Source organism: Podarcis liolepis, assembly GCF_965112155.1.
Source record: "Podarcis liolepis genome assembly, chromosome: 6".
In the NCBI taxonomy this organism is placed as follows: domain Eukaryota; kingdom Metazoa; phylum Chordata; class Lepidosauria; order Squamata; family Lacertidae; genus Podarcis; species Podarcis liolepis.
The window spans coordinates 89,371,396-89,387,822 of record NC_139559.1 but is presented as its reverse complement, the minus strand read 5'-3'; the positions used below and the strand labels follow the sequence as shown (position 1 = coordinate 89,387,822).

Genomic DNA, 16,427 nt, shown 5'->3' with positions numbered 1-16,427 from the left:
CCTTGCTAAAAGACCTCCTGGAGATGTTTTTAAATTGGAAACTCAGGCTTTAATTTGAAACTGGACTGAGAGAGGCTGAGGCCTCAGATTGGGGGCTGATAACGAGATATGGTGTCTCTGAGCAAGTACAGAGCGCGTTTAAGTTTGTTTGTTTTATTAGATGTTTAATAGTACGTTTTCACTTTTTGAGGCAGCTTGGAACAAATCCTTTGTTATGTACTATCCTTGGATCCTAGAACATTAGGCAAGTAGGATCATAGAATGCAACAACTGATTGGCTTGCAGGAGAAGACCAATCAGGCTCCAGGAAGAAACTAATCAGCCTATTAGGCTGGTAGGATCGTAGAATGCAACAACTGACTGGCCTGCAGGGAAAGACCAATCAGGCTCCAGGAGGGAAGCTGAATCAGCCAATCAGACGGGACCCATTGTGTAAACAATGTATATAAAAGCCTGAGGTTGGGGGGCGTAATTCAATCACTGTTTTACAAGCTGCAATAAAGAGCATGAAATCACTAGAGGACTCAGAGTATATTTCATCCTTAAAGCTAATTAAAAAAAATTAAAGCAGCAGCATAAAACAGAACTATAGATGGGCTCGTACACCAAAGACATGCAGAGTTCAAGCAAACATTTCGCTAGCCAGTGTAACTTTGCACAGTGCTGTCAATGCCAGCTCCCAAACAACAGAAGCTATAGGCCAGAAGCTTTCAGTTTCTATTCTAACATATTCTAGTCAGGTTTTGGACACGCCCTCCCATGAAGAAACACACCCCTTTCTTTTTACAAACAAAGAAGCAGAAAGAAGCCATTTCTATTTCTCAGTAACTTGTCTTTTCTGTAGCCCCCTGCAGACTCCAGCATGGTCTTTTATGAAGGAGAAGTGTCACATTTTGCTGAAGACGTGAAGAAATGGAAAGACAGATATATAGTGGTTAACAGCAAATATGCCGTGGAGAGCTTTGAAAACAAAGAGGTAAATTGTCAGTTTACCGGGTGCTGAGGCTTGATGTCATGGTGCATTGATTCGTCATGTTCAGTTTTGAGATCCTCAGTGCTGCTTCACTGACTAGTAGATAGTGGCAACGAAATAAATGCAAAACACTTTTATCCAGTGTACTCTGATTTCTTTCCTACTGAGTGATTCCTACTTGCTGCTACAAGGGATCACATCTGAATATTGACCTCCCAGGTATTCTTTACTTTATGGCACCGTGAAATTCAGCCTCTCCCCACTTCCCTGCATTTTTCCTTTGCTCGTTTCCATTGTTATTTATTTATTTCGTATAATTTATACACTGCTTGGTGGTGGTTGTTGTTGTTTAAAAAAGAACAACCTCAAAACGGTTTACAAAAGATAAAACAGGAAAATCAAGAAAGATTTACAACCCTGCTTTAAAAAAACACCAAAGTTAAAATACTAAAGTGGATTGCCTCGACTATCTAAGCATCTGGGTAGGCTTGTCTAAGCAGGAATGTTTTTATCTGGCACCAAAAAGAGCATCTCCACCCCCATTGGATTTGATATCCTGCTTTATCACTACCCAAAGGAGTCTCAAAGCGGCTAACATTCTCCTTTCCCTTCCTCCCCCACAACAAACACTCTGTGAGGTGAGTGGGGCTGAGAGACTTCAAAGAAGTGTGACTGGCCCAAGGTCACCCAGCAGCTGCATGTGGAGGAGCGGAGACACGAACCCGGTTCACCAGATTACGAATCTACTGCTTTTAACCACTACACCACACTGGCTCTCAGTAACTAACGTGAGCTGTTGTGGCTAGGCTTTCCCGGTTCAGGAATGGCCGTAGCTCTCAAACCAGTCGCAGTTGGTAAAAGGCACTTCCAGCCACTGGGGCTACCTGAGCTTTCAGTGACAGAGCGGGATTCAGAAGCACCCCCAAACTGTGAACCTGCTCCTTCAAGGGGAATGCAACAGCTGTCCATGGAGGCACAGGTCAATTCTGTGTCCAGGGCAGCTGTCTACCAGCTCCACCTGGTACGCCGGCTGAGACCCTACCTGCCCGCAGACTGTCTCGCCAGAGTGGTGCATGCTCTAGTTGTCTCTTGCTTGGACTACTGCAATGCGCTCTATGTGGGGCTGCCTTTAAAGGTGACCTGGAAACTACAACTAATCCAGAATGCAGCAGCTAGACTGGTGACTGGGAGCAACCGCCAAGACCATATTACACCGGTCTTGAAAGACCTACATGGGCTCCCAGTACATTTCCGAGCACAATTCAAAGTGTTGGTGCTGACCTTTAAAGCCCTAAATGGCCTCGGCCCAGTATACCTGAAGAAGCATCTCCACCCTCATTATTCAGCCCGGACATTGAGGTCCAGCTCTGAGGGCCTTCTGGCGGTTCCCTCACTATGAGAAGCCAAGTTACAGGGAACAAGGAAGAGGGCCTTCTTGGTAGTGGCACCCGCCCTGTGGAACATCCTCCCATCAGATGTCAAGGAAGGTCAAGTCTGACTTTTAGAAGACATCTGAAGGCAGCCCTGTTTAGGGAAGTTTTAAATGTTTGATGTTCTATCAGGTTTTTAATATTTTGTTGGGAGCCACCCAGAGTGGCTGGTGAAACCCAGCTAGATGGGTGGGGTATAAATAATAATTTATTATATTATTATTATAATCCCATCAAGGATAAGCAACTGACCAGTTTCTCAAAAGTGGGAACTGCTCAGCCACAGTGCCTCCATCTTGCCAGGATTCAAGCTCAGCTCGTTTTTCCTCCTCCGTTTCACCACTGTGTCCAGCAAGGCCTCTTCTGATTCATATGTTATGGAGAAATGGAGCTAAGTGTCATCAGCATACTGATGGCACCTCACCTCAAAACTCCTAATGACCACTCCAGATGGCTTCATGTATATATTAAATAGCCCGGGGGCTGAAAGGTACTTTCTCAATGCAACTCTCTGACCTTAGTCCTGAAGGTAGGAACAGAACCATGAATATGCCATGCCACATAATTCGTGGAGCAAATTTTTACTCCACGAAAAAAGTAACATCAGAAGCTGCCCGTGGTCAGGGCAGCATGTTGGCTGTGCTCAAAAACTATATTAAATTCTCACATCAGGCAGTCTGAATATTGTGCCACGGAAAGCTGAAATCCCTGAGCTGCACAGATTATACATACGGAAAATGTTTGCATAATTAATTTGATATTATATAATAATAATAATAATAATTTATTATTTATACCCCGCCCATCTGGCTGGGCTTCCCCAGCCACTCTGGGCGGCTTCCGAAAGAATATTAAAATACTATAATACATCAAACATCAAACATTAAAAGCTTCCCGAAACAGGGCTGCCTTCAGATGTCTTCTAAAAGCCTGGTAGTTGTTGTTCTCTTTGACATCTGGTGGGAGGGTGTTCCACAGGGAAGGCGCCACTACCGAGAAGGCCCTCTGCCTGGTTCCCTGTAACTTGGCTTCTCGCAATGAGGGAACTGCCAGAAGGCCCTCGGTGCTGGACCTCAGTGTCTGGGTAGAACGATGGGTTGTTGCAAGCTGTGCTGAGAGCTTGTTGAAATCAAAGGGGAGCCGCAAGTCAAATAAATTAAATGCAGGTTTTTAATTTTGCTAAGTAGGTCAAGGAAATATATGGGTTCCTCCAAATCTTACTCGGCCACTACTCTCACTTCTGAGCTTTCAGGAGGCATAGCCCACAGGGACTGGAAACTTGTTTGCGCTCTCCTTTTTTTAATAAAGCAGACATCCCCAGAAAAGATGGCCACCCCCAGCTGTGGTTTCTGTGCACCCCTTAAAAGCCACAATCCTTCTCTCATATCCCTACACCCATTTTAACATACGTAAGTTGAAGAACTATCATAGGCTTGTTTTCATAACCTTATTTCTCTTTCTCGAACCCAGGCGTTCCAGAAGGGCGTTAGTCCTAAAAGCTGCATTTTACCTGTTGGAGGCAAAGTACTGACGACAGAAGAGGAGTATAACTTGTTATCTGATAAACATTTTCCAGACCCGAGTGGTAAGGCGTGTCAAGTGAAAGTAGAATGGCCAATTTCCATCCCAACTACACCGTTTGATTATTGGCAAGACGTAGAAAGGGAGGACTGGTATATATGAGTCAGCAATATTTTGTGGGTGCCTTCACATCAATAGAGTTTGTTCCAGGGTGGATTTGATTTAAGTCACTAGTCAGTAAGACTTAAATTAAATATTTTCTTTTTTTTAAAGAAAGACTCTTGCTGGTATAATCTTAATATTTACAACCAGATGAAAGTTTCATTTTTGGAAAAATAAATTTTCAGAGTAGTTTTTTTACAGTTATATCAAAAATTTCTGATTTGGTTATACTATTAGAAATACATAGACCGATAACTTATTAAATCTCACAATAATATCATAATTAACTGTTTATATTTGGGCAACTTTTCTGCTGTACTTTATTGGAAGGAGAAGAACAATCATTTCCTTAATAACAATTTAAACAATTTATGTAACTAAAACAATAACATTATAGGCTATGTATCCATGTTTGTTAACTGATGTGGTTAAACAATAAAAAAAAACTTAGACTGAGTTTTAGCACACATGAAAAATTTAAAACAAATCCTTATTTCCTGATGAATAGCCTTTGGACTATGATATAGCTTAAATAGAAAATTATCTATAGAAATATTTTTCCTCCAAAAGCATTTTATTTTAAAAATCCAATTTAAATTTTAAAAATCCTATTACAAAAAATTCCAATTTAATTTTTTAAAAAATCCATTTTATTTATTTATTTATTTATTTATTTTAACTCCTTGATTTTTATCCACCCTGGTTTGTTCTGATTCAGCAGTAAACAGCAGATTTTCCTGGGGAAGGTAGTGGGACACACGACCCAGGGGCAGATTTAGGTTTGATGAGGCCCTAAGCTACTGAACGTAACGGGACCCTTTATATGTCCAGCTGTCCTTTGTCAACAATTGTCGCTGTTTCTTATGTTGAATATATGCTATATTGTAATTTATGGACCTAACAGATATCTAAAGCCATTTGCACATAATAAAGTATGTATTTTATCAAAGTAATTATAATGAGTCCATGCAGAATGTAAAGGTAAAGGTAAAGGTACCCCTGCCCGTACGGACCAGTCGTGTCCGACTCTAGGGTTGTGCGCCCATCTCACTTAAGAGGCCGGGGGCCAGTGCTGTCCGGAGACACTTCCGGGTCATGTGGCCAGCGTGACGAAGCTGCTCTGGCGAGCCAGCACCAGCGCAGCACACGGAAACGCCGTTTACCTTCCCGCTATAAAGCGGTACCTATTTATCTACTTGCACTTAAGGGTGCTTTCGAACTGCTAGGTGGGCAGGAGCTGGGACCGAAAGACGGGAGCTCATCCCACCGCGGGGATTCGAACCGCCGACCATGCGATCGGCAAGTCCTAGGCACTGAGGTTTTACCCACAGCGCCACCCGCATCCCCATGCAGAATGTAGGCACCCTATATATAGAAATGAGCAAACCAGTGATATTTTAGAGAGCTGGCTAGCAGGCGGGGCCCATTACTTACATCACAGGAGCCTACACAACACAAAACACTGTTGCTGTATTATTTGTTTTTTATCTTATATTTTGGAAATGTACATCCAGGTTTTTTTCCCCTTTAAATTTTTTTGGGCCCCCAAGAGAGTGGGGCCCTAAGCTATAGCTTGTTTAGTTTATACGTAAATCTGGCACTGTTCAGACCCATGACTTGAAAACACTTAAATCTCAGGACAAACTGAGGTGCAGATAAGCCCCGAGTCTCCTGATGGGAGATGAGTTTGGAATCTCATAAGCCTTGCCTAAAGACTGACATGTGAGGTGAACCTTACTAGGAGTGCAGCACACTATTAAAAACGTCCTCCTGCAGCATCTGTAAACACCGAGTGCTCGTAATGCATGCTGAGTTAAAAATTCCCCTCCCTGGCAGCTTACACCATTTACGTATAAATAAATGTTTGTATAACAAGGAGGCAAGTCATGCAAGTCATGCCTTGGTTCTCAAATGCCTTGGTACTCAAACAACTTGGAACCCAAACACTGCAAACCTGGAAGTAAGTGTTCCGGTTTGCGAACTTTTTTTGGAAGCCGACCGTGCTCCGTTTTGAGTGCCACGCTTCCGATTTGAGTGTTATGCTGAGGTCTGTGTGTTTTTGCTATTTATTTTGCGTTTTTGTTTTTGCGGCTCTTTTTTTCTGATGGATGGATTGTGTGACTGCAGTACATAGTTTATTGCTTTCATTTTATCGATCAATGGTCTCGTTAGGTAGTGAAATTCATGTTAAATTTCTGTTTTAGGGGTTGTTTTTAATACCACAGAGCCTAGGGCTTGCCGATCAGAAGGTCGGCAGTTCAAATCCCCATGACAGGGTGAGCTCCCGTTCTCCGGTCCAAGCTCCTGCCCACCTAGCAGTTCGAAAGCACCCCTAAGTGCAAGTAGATAAATAGGTACCGCTCTGGCAGGAAGGTAAATGGTGTTTCCATGCGCTGCTCTGGTTCACCAGAAGCGGCTTAGTCATCCTGGCCACATGACCCAGAAGCTGTCTGCGGACAAACGCCGGCTCCCTCAGCCTATAGAGCGAGATGAGCACCGCAACTCCAGAGTCATCCCCGACTGGACCTAACGGTCAGGGGTCCCTTTACCTTTAAAAGTCTGGAACGGATTAATCCATTTTGCAGTACTTTCTATGGGAAAGCGCACCTTGGTTTTGGAATGGACTTCCGGAACGAATTAAGTTTGAGAACCAAGGTACCACTGTACTAGTCTTTTTAAATGTCTTTTTTTCTCTCTTAAAGGTTCCAATGAAAAGGAAAATGCACAGGCTTTTGTTGGCCTTCCAAAGGAATTTCCGGTCTATCTGTGGCAACCTTTCCTCCGACACAGTTGTTTCTGCTTTCCGGATCGGGAGTCGCAGAAGAAATTCAGCACCGTATTGAACGACTGCATCAGACACTTAAACCACGGTAGGTGCAAAAGGCTACGTTCAGCATCCTTGCTATTGTGTCTACATATCTGATTGTCACCAGCTAGCGGGCCAATATTCTTTTGCAAAATTACTATGTCACTCCCTTGTATGGAGCCGGAGGGAACTACAAATTATGGGTGATGTGGAAATGCCATGTTAGGCTTTTCTTTGCTCTTTCCAGCCGCAGCCATGGGGTGGGGTGGGTAGAGGAAGTACTGTATTTTTTGCTCTATAAGACGCACCAGACCATAAGATGCACCTAGTTTTTGGAGGAGGAAAACAAGAAAAAAAGTATTCTGAATCTCAGAAGCCAGAACAGCAAGAGGGATCGCTGCGCAGTGAAAGCAGCGATCCCTCTTGCTGTTCTGGCTTCTGGGATAGCTGCGCAGCCTGCATTCGCTCCATAAGGCGCACACACATTACCCCTTACTTTTTAGGAGGGAAAAAGTGAGTCTTATAGAGCCAAAAATACGGTAAGTGCAATGACATCATGAAATTAAGGAAGTGATATTATTACATGTTGTAGGGGAGAATTGAGCCGACTATTTTGTCAAGCTTGGGGAAGGAAGGTGGACGTAGGATTTACAATCCCATGATTTGTTTTCTGACTTTGTGCTTTTGAGTAGCTGTGCAAATGGGGGTACTGCCGAGGCTGTGGTCAGAAGGCATCTGTTACACGTTGAAGCTGAGCAGGCCTAGGCCTGGTCAGTTCTTCAGTGGCAGACTGACTGCCTACAAACCCTACGTCTGCCATCTTGAGTTTCATGGTGACAGAAAAGTACTGTGGTTGTGTCTGGGTTTGGCTGTGGGACTTTGTCAGGCTCCTTACCCAAAACACTTAGATCAGGGGTCAGCATTTTTTTTCAGTCCACTGTCCTTAGAAGTTGTGGGGGGCCGGACTGTATTTTGAAAAGAAGAAGAAGAAGAAGAATGAATTCCTATGCCCCACAAATAACCCAGAGATGCATTTTAAATACAGTGGTACCTCGGGTTAAGAACTTAATTCGTTCTAGAGGTCCGTTCTTAACCTGAAACCGTTCTTAACCTGAGGTACCACATTAGCTAATGGGGCCTCCCACTGCTGCTGCGCAATTTCTTTTCTCATCCTGAAGGAAAGTTCTTAACCAGAGGTGCTATTTCTGGGTTAGCAGAGTCTGTAACCTGAAGCGTCTGTAACCTGAAGTGTCTGTAACCCGAGGTACCACTGTAAAAGGACACTCATGTAAAAACACGCTGATTCCCAGACAATCTGCAGGCCGGATTTAGAAGGCGTTCTGGTCGGATCCAGCCCCTGGGCCTTAGTTTGCCTACCCATGACTTAGATGAATTTAAATGAAGTGCTCTGTGCTTATTGAGTTTAATCTGGACTAAACATTGTTCCAAGAGGGTCAGCAGTGTTAGTTTCTTCAAGAAGACAACAGCAATTAAGAATCTTGTGGCACTTTTAAAATTGTTGGCATTTGTCTGTATTGAGAGACAATGGAGTGCACCTCCAAGGGTGAAGTCATAATGCTGTGTTAACAGCACCAAAGTGACCTCCCCAGGGCGCAAGCCATTTAAATACTAACAAAATTATTGTGCCAAGTGCTTTTGTAGATTACAGACCACTTCATAAGATGCATGAAATGTTACCTGGAGTTGCACACACATATATACGTGGTGGAGGAGGAGGAATGGCAGAGAGCGAGGTCAGAAAGAAAGAGAATGCAGGAAAACACAAGCTCTTGAATGTAGAGAATAACTGAGGCAGGCACCTCAGGCTTGGTTTGCCTGAATGGGCGATTAGCTCCTGATTAAATGAATTTGGCAGCTTTCTTATCACAGCTAATGCTTTTCCTTTCCTTTTTTTTAATTGGCTAAACAACCAATCAAAATATGACAAAAGCACTTGAATTTCACTTTGGAGGTACAAATTTCACATCCAGAATTCCAGCATTTGAATTATGGGTGCAAAACTGGGGTGTGTGTTTCCCCCACGCAATTTTTGAATGTTTTTCAAAATGCCATCTTAATTATAGGTGAGTGTTAGAGGGCGATGCCCAGCCAGTTTTAAGACTGGAAGTGGTCTCTGCTGGTGCAACATTTTCCTAGCAACCACAAGGTCCACAAGGAATCATTTCCTATACCTTTCTGATCTTTCATGAGCAAGGGACCCCAATTCTTTTAAATTACAGATCTGTACTTGGGCACACGCGGGTGGCGCTGTGGGTTAAACCACAGAGCCTAGGACTTGCCAATCAGAAGGTCGGTGGTTTGAATCCCCGCGACGGGTGAGCTCCCGTTGCTCGGTCCCTGCTCCTGCCCACCTAGCAGTTCAAAAGCACGTCAAAGTGCAAGTAGATAAATAGGTACCGCTCTGGCGGGAAGGTAAACGGCATTTCTGTGCGCTGCTCTGGTTCGCCAGAAGCGGCTTAGTCATGCTGGCCACATGACCTGGAAGCTGTACGCCGGCTCCCTCAGCCAATAAAGCGAGATGAGCGCCGCAACCGCAGAGTCATCCATGACTGGACCTAATGGTCAGGGGTCCCTTTACCTTTACCTTACTTGGGCAGACAATGTACTCAGCACTGAGGCAAGATCTATATGTGGTGAAGCATCTATATATGGTGAAGCTTCTGCTTTTGGGAGGAACACACATTTTTGGCATGGCACAGAGTCCTGAATCTCTATAAGCCTCCCCTGAATGCGCCCTGTAAAACAGCCAGCTGAAGTCAATTTCCTCTGATGCATACTTAAAGGGAAAGCATTTATTTTGCATGGTTTGTAATCCCCATTATTCATCTTTTGAAAGTTTGGTCATACAGTGATCTGGGTGAAATATAATCTCTTTTGTTCTGTACTGGGCCAGTAATAGAGCGGATCAACTTTTCCTGGCACGCTGCAAGTCTTCTCTGACTCAGAACCTGCACAGTGGGTTTAGCTTGGTCAATATCTTTCTGCAGAAATGTTAGCTGACTCGCGGTTCCCTTGGCTGTCCCCGCTCCTAGCTGAATTTCAGCCCATTTCTCAGTGATGTGCTAGCAAAGTGTGGAGTAAATGACCTAATAAGTATTTTCTATCTTTAACATTCTGGATTTATTTCCTGCTCTCTTCGTGCTTGCGCCTTCATTTTTTATTTATTTCTGTCACATGAAATTACCACGCTGTGGAAGGATCTTTCACATATTAAATATCTGGATGTTTGACTGGAAACTTACGAGAGCAGAGTTGCTTTAGGGGAGGGGTGGAGTCGTTGCACGAACTGAGATTTCGGTGTGGCTGACTTCATTCGGCTCATTTTAGGGGAAGGAATGACAGACACTGCAACACACGTTAAACGAAAGGCCAGTAGAGAAATTTTGGCAACAAGAAAGCAGCACCCTTATTGATTTCACCAGCTTCTTCCTTACCCTTCCCTTTCACTGGGTGGCTACCCCAGTGAAATAACTAACAACATTGAAATCCTAAACAGTAGTTAGTTAAAAGCGAAAACCCACAACATCAGCAAATCTAGTCAGAACTACACTGTTAAAGAGAAACAAGGCTACTGCCATTATGCACTCTGTTCCTGACCTTGTTATTTCGTGTCCGTTTGTTAATTCCAAGCATGTTATATTTGTGATTGTGACCTTGTTTGCAGTATTAAAGGCAAGGCAGAATTTATTAAGCCTGTAGGAAGTGTAAAGCAGAAATGGAAGGACTATAGATTTCTCTTGGTGAGTGAATCATATTTTGGGGTAATAAATTCCCTAGTCACACAGACCCCCACCCCCCATATATGCTGTGTGTACACGGGGCGGGGGGAGGATGCACCCCTCCAAAAGCCTGCCTCTCATTGGTGTGTTGGGCTTACTGTTGGAAATACTTGTGCACACTGCCACAATCTGTAAAAAAAAAAAATCATATCCTGGAACCCTAGGGGGGAAGTGATGGAATAGTGTGAGCAGACCCTTCCTGGACTCAGTGAAATTGCACTTTCCCATTGCGTGTTTAGACCTTTAAACCTCCCTCTTAAATAAATTCAAACAAGGCTCAAATTTTGGTTTGGTTTTTGGCAGAATTTAGGCCACAACTTTATTGATTACAGAAAGTGACTGGTTGCATAGGCTCTGGTTCGACTAGCTCCCTGCCTTGCAGGTAGCGCTGACCCACGATTCCAGCATAGGTCAGCCAAGGGTGAACACCTGGATAAGCGGAAAGCTGGGAACAGGTTATCTCTGCCACCCAAATGTCCCCCTGGACTCAGGCACGGGCGCAACCCCCTCTCAGGGGTTGACCAAACCATCGAGTCCCTGGATTCCTTTAACGGAATACCCTTCACATAGGGCTGGCGAGAGCGTATTCCCATCCCTATCACCTGAACCAGAGCCTATCTGCAACCTTACAAGTTGTGACGATTTGCTACGCGGCAGGCGAAACCCAAATGGCAACAGCCAATCAGCCAAGTGGGGAAGATTCCTGCCTTGTCCCTGTCCCAATGACAGACGACACACGACGTCATAGCAAGATCAAGCGCAAAGCCCTAAATATAGGGAGAGGTGGGCAGGTGTTCTGAATGCACGTGCGGAAAGAGGAAGCTCTGGGTCACGTGCATGGGCATAAATAGGTCCCTTGATCCATTTAGCCTGCATCCCTTTGGCCTGATTGAACCCTGCATCAGAGGACCTACCAATCGGGTGTTGTGGCTATCCACTCTTACCCACCCACAACACAGGGTTAGGTTGCCAGGTGTCACCGCAACACGTGCCCTCTTTAAGGGAGGACCCGATTTGTGTGCAGACAGTGGTTTGTGCAAGTGCTATTGTAGTGTGCAGCCTGGTAAGCGTGGCTGTAATTGTCTGACTGCATCCATCTTTGTGGAATCTGACATTCTGCATAGAATTTAGGCTCCTACCAATTAATTGATTTTTTAAGTTCTATACCACTTAAACCCACCCACCACCACCCCGGTTTTATTTGTATGCCGCCTTTCCAAGGTTAAAACCGTGCTCTAGGTGGCTTACAATATATATATTTTTAAATGACATAACTACAAATGTGACAAAAGTAGCCCTAAACAATAAACAAAACACCAGGAAGTTTGCAACCAAATTGAACAATTTATACAGAAAGCATAAGATGCAAAATAAAGATACAAGAAGTTAACATCAAAGACAAAATTTTTAGCATTTTAAAAATATCTCTAAGTGGTGTACAAAAAGCTGAAGATACAACAAACTTAAACAAAATATTGCAAAAATACACAGTTACATATAAAATGTTACATTAATACAAAGTTAGTAATATATATCAATCTATATCAGTTCATTTTCCTTCTGATACCCTCCCTCTCAGCCTCTGGGTTCTCACTCAGGGTCCAAACCAAGTAAGAATAGACCCATTAAAATTAATGAACCTAAATTAGTCATTAATTTCCAAGTGTTTACTCTGAGTCGAATTAATGTTGGAAACAACCCATAGTTTCCACATTTGATAAAGGTTCTAACCTTCATGACTGTGAAGTGGCATTTGAAAACAAGTATTTAAGTTTATAGATGTCTCCAATTAGGCTCACAGAAATGTAGAGCCAACTCTGGAAGTTTAGAACTGTCAGGCCCTTTATCGTTCTCCTTTATGGTGGCTGCTCATATTGCACATGCTGATAATTCTTCTATCAGCCCTAGATGTTAATCCACTTGTCACCACACTGCTGCTTGTCTCAACTCTCCTCTTAGATCTGCAAAAAAGCCACTCACTATTTAATTTATATGTTTGGCAAATATGTGTTCCTTTAGCCCTGACTTCCTGCTTCCCTGCTGAATTCAGATCGCTCAGGGCTGAAGCAGTCCTGGCTGTGTCCTGCATACCTACACAGTGTTCCTTTGCTTTTTTCATTCTTTGTTTTCATACAAGGCAGTTAGCGCTTGCATAGATTTTTGAAGATATCTCTAATAGATTTCTGCATATATACAGTATATACATATTTTTAAAACCACTCTGTTCTCTTTTAGAAAAGTTCTTACCAGGGATATATTTTCCCTTTAAGATATTTCACTCGTCCTATCAGACCACATTTTCAGCTACTCTGGGATTCCTCAAATATTTTGCTGGAAGAGGAAACTGAACACTCGCTCCACATTTTGCTTTAGGCCAAATTTCTGTGGCGGCCCAGGTTGTTGCTGTCCTTGAGTCTTTGTGATAGAGCAAGGTAGAAAGAATAAATTAATGCCTTAATATTCAGCCTCTACCCCATGCTCTCCATACTTTTGGAAGCTGTAGTTTTGCAACTAAGCAACGCTTTTTGCAAATCATTAGGATTCAGCAAATCCTGCAAGATGAGGACAGCTGAATCCTATAGGTATGCAAGCTTTGTACATGAAGCTTGCAAGTTTTCTGTTGCTATAAAAACAGCACATGATTGCAGGCCCGCATCCTGTTTGGAAGTGACCTCATCTAGTTTCTGTTGGTGGTTAGCAGCTCTTGTACCGCATGATCTGGCTAAGGAAGCCTCACAGTCCTGTTTCTTTGTGTACCAGGCAATTCAGCTCTCATTACAATGGATGGCACAGAATGAAGCCTTGAGATTTTTTATTTTTTTAATTCCTGCTCTGCAAATATCAAGCTCTCATCTGGGTTTGCAGACTACATTCAAATGCTGAATCATAAAGCTGTGATTGCATGAAATTGAAAATCCAGTTCATAAAGGATTCGCCTCATTTCCAACCCCCCAAAAAGTGGGGACAGTTTCCCACTTCTACCCAACGATTCCTACCCAATGTGATTGTATCCACAACTACTATCGCCTAAAAAATCAAACAGCTCTCAGGGTTTTAAACATTTTTGAAAAAATGAAATTGTAACCTTGCAGCGGTAAGCTTGAAAACCAGTGCAAAATACTATACAATATAAGACACGGTTCTAATCCTTTCTATTTAGACAAAGCACTCACACCAGCCATGTGCCTTCCTTGCCATAACCACTGAGCCTCTTGGGCTTGCCGATCAGAAGGTTGGCAGTTCAAATCCCTGTGACGGGCTGAGCTCCCGTTGTTCTGTCCCAGCTCCTGCCAACCTAGCACTTTGAATGCATGCCAGTGCAAGTAGATAAATAGCTACCGCTGTGGCGGGAAGGTACACGGTGTTTCCGTGCGCTCTGGCACTCGTTGCGGTGTCCCCTTGCACCAGAAGCGTTTTAGGCATGCTGGCCACATGACCCGGAAAGCTGTCTGTGGACAAACACCAGCTCCCTCAGCCCGAAGCGAGATGAGCGCCACAACCTCATCGTCACTTTTGACTGCACTTGACTGTCCAGGGTTCCTTTACATTTACCTTTTACCTATGGCAGCAACCACTGGATCAAAGTGGACTATTAGAGGTGGTAGTAGTAGTAGTAGTACAGTGGTACCTCGGGTTAAGTACTTAATTCGTTCCAGAGGTCCGTTCTTAACCTGAAACTGTTCCTAACCTGAAGCACCACTTTAGCTAATGGGGCCTCCTGCTGCCGCCGCACCACTGGAGCACAATTTCTGTTTGCATCCTGAAGCAAAGTTCTTAACCTGAAGCACTATTTCTGGGTTAGCGGAGTCTGTAACCTGAAGCATATGTAACCTGAGGTACCACTGTAGTAGTAGTAGTAGTAGTAATAATAATAATAATAATAATAATAATAATAATAATAATAATAATAATAATTGTACCCCGCCCATCTTGTACACAGAAGACTTAATGAATGACAGTGCTGCATGGAATTCAACATACTGCTGAGAAAATGGTTCCATCTACTGTAAAATTAAGGAATGTTGAAGGATGTTGGATTGAAATTAAGTGGTTTCTAGCTGTAATGGTACAAAGGAATATGATAAAATGGTTTTCTTTTTATAAGAAAAATTTAAGGTTATAATAGCCTAAGATATTGGAGAGAAAATAAGGTGTGTTTTTTTTGTTTTTAAAGCTGTAATGCTTCGAGATATGGATTTGCTGCACAAATAATTTGAACTGGGTATACAAGAAGGGGAGGTATGAGGAGGTCAGGGAAATGTGTTATGAGAAAATAAGTTGTGAAATTTATTTGTGTTTAACTTTTTTCTTTTTATGTTTGCTTTTTTCTTTTTGTTTGTAAAAAATTGGAAAATTTAATAAATATCTTTATAAAAAAAAGAAGAAGAGAAAATGGTTCCATCAAGACGACCATTTCTGCTTGCCTGACAGGATGATCTCTCTTCTACCCCCGCCAAATGTTCTGGGGGTTCTCCACAACAGATTTGTGGGAGGTACAGGGGGAAAAGAGAGGGGAAAGCCCTGTTACACTAACAGGAGTTATTTTGCTAGCTTCCCCTACTGCACTGGGGTAGTTGAATCTGGCCCTTTATTCCCACTGTTAGACGTTTCTCATTTAGGAGTGGTCTGCTTCTCATTTAAGACGGAGATGGCAGGCTGAATGCTTGCATGTAGCTCCATCTGATAGCCTGGAACACATTCGGAATGTGGATGTGTTTAGTGACTCATGAAATCTAGGATTCTCTGCTGAAAAACCTGCTCGCTTTGCCATCTCTGCTTCTCTTTGCCTTAAGAGCAGCAAACCCTTTAGGCACCAGGATGAGAAAGGCAAGCGCTCCAGTCTTGCTTGCAGTTATCGGTAACTGTTGCTACCCAATTTATTTTATCATATTCTGAACATGTGGGAATTCAGCCATGTGATAATTCTAAGAAGATAGGCGGATCTGGGCCAGTTTCCTTCTGTTAACTCACTAGCTTTAAACGTGAGCAGCCAGCATGTGGGTGGAAACCAGTTCTGTGAGCTAGCAAGTACTCAGTCAACTCCAGACTTTGGTTAAAGGAAAAGGATTCAAGATAAGCAAGCAAGTAAGTAAATAAGATGGAATTAGAAACTGCATCGAAAGAAAATAAGCAGTGATTTCTAAGCACCACGCATGATATAGTCATAAGTTACATTCATCATCCCTCGCATTCATGTTGCACAGTGACCCATTTTTCGGTCAAAGTGCACAAGGACTTCAGGTAAGCACAGACTAATAAAATAGTAAGCTACCCTAGGAGTAGGGCTAAGGGGAAAATTTGGCTCAGTTCACATTTAAAAGCCACTTTACCATTTTACCCCTTCGGAAATAATATACAAACCAAAACAAAGCCATAGGCTTGAAATTTGCACAATTTTGGAGTGTAGCTCTCCAGCAAAGTAATATGTGCAAAAAATGTGTGTGTTAAGGTAAAGTGTGCATGAAAATGTATGTATCGTTGAAAATAACTTAGTAAAATGCATTATATTAGAGAAAATATGCGCCGCAACCCCATAGTCAGCTTTGACTGGACTTAACCGTCCAGGGCTCCTTTACCTTTTTTTTTTTTACCTGCCACAAAACTTCCCTCAGTGCCTCCTCCTGTCAGTGATGAGTAGACTTAGAGTAAATTGGATGTTGAGCTGACATCAAGGTCTGCCACAGTGACTTAGGACATTGGATACAAGGTATGAACAGACCTCGTAAACTCACCCC

The 16,427-nt window shown here is 43.0% G+C and overlaps 1 protein-coding gene across 2 annotated transcripts in view; it reads left to right on the top strand.

The window, feature by feature from the left end:
* Positions 1 to 16,427, top strand: part of NIBAN1 (niban apoptosis regulator 1) — a 97,776-nt gene that overhangs the window by 49,412 nt on the left and 31,937 nt on the right. For both annotated transcript variants that reach the window (XM_083506744.1, XM_083506743.1), the window contains exons 3-5: positions 845 to 976; positions 3,874 to 3,988; positions 6,789 to 6,956. In XM_083506744.1, coding sequence (XP_083362870.1) covers positions 845 to 976; positions 3,874 to 3,988; positions 6,789 to 6,956 — 415 coding nt within the window. The remainder of the gene's footprint in view (positions 1 to 844; positions 977 to 3,873; positions 3,989 to 6,788; positions 6,957 to 16,427) is intronic.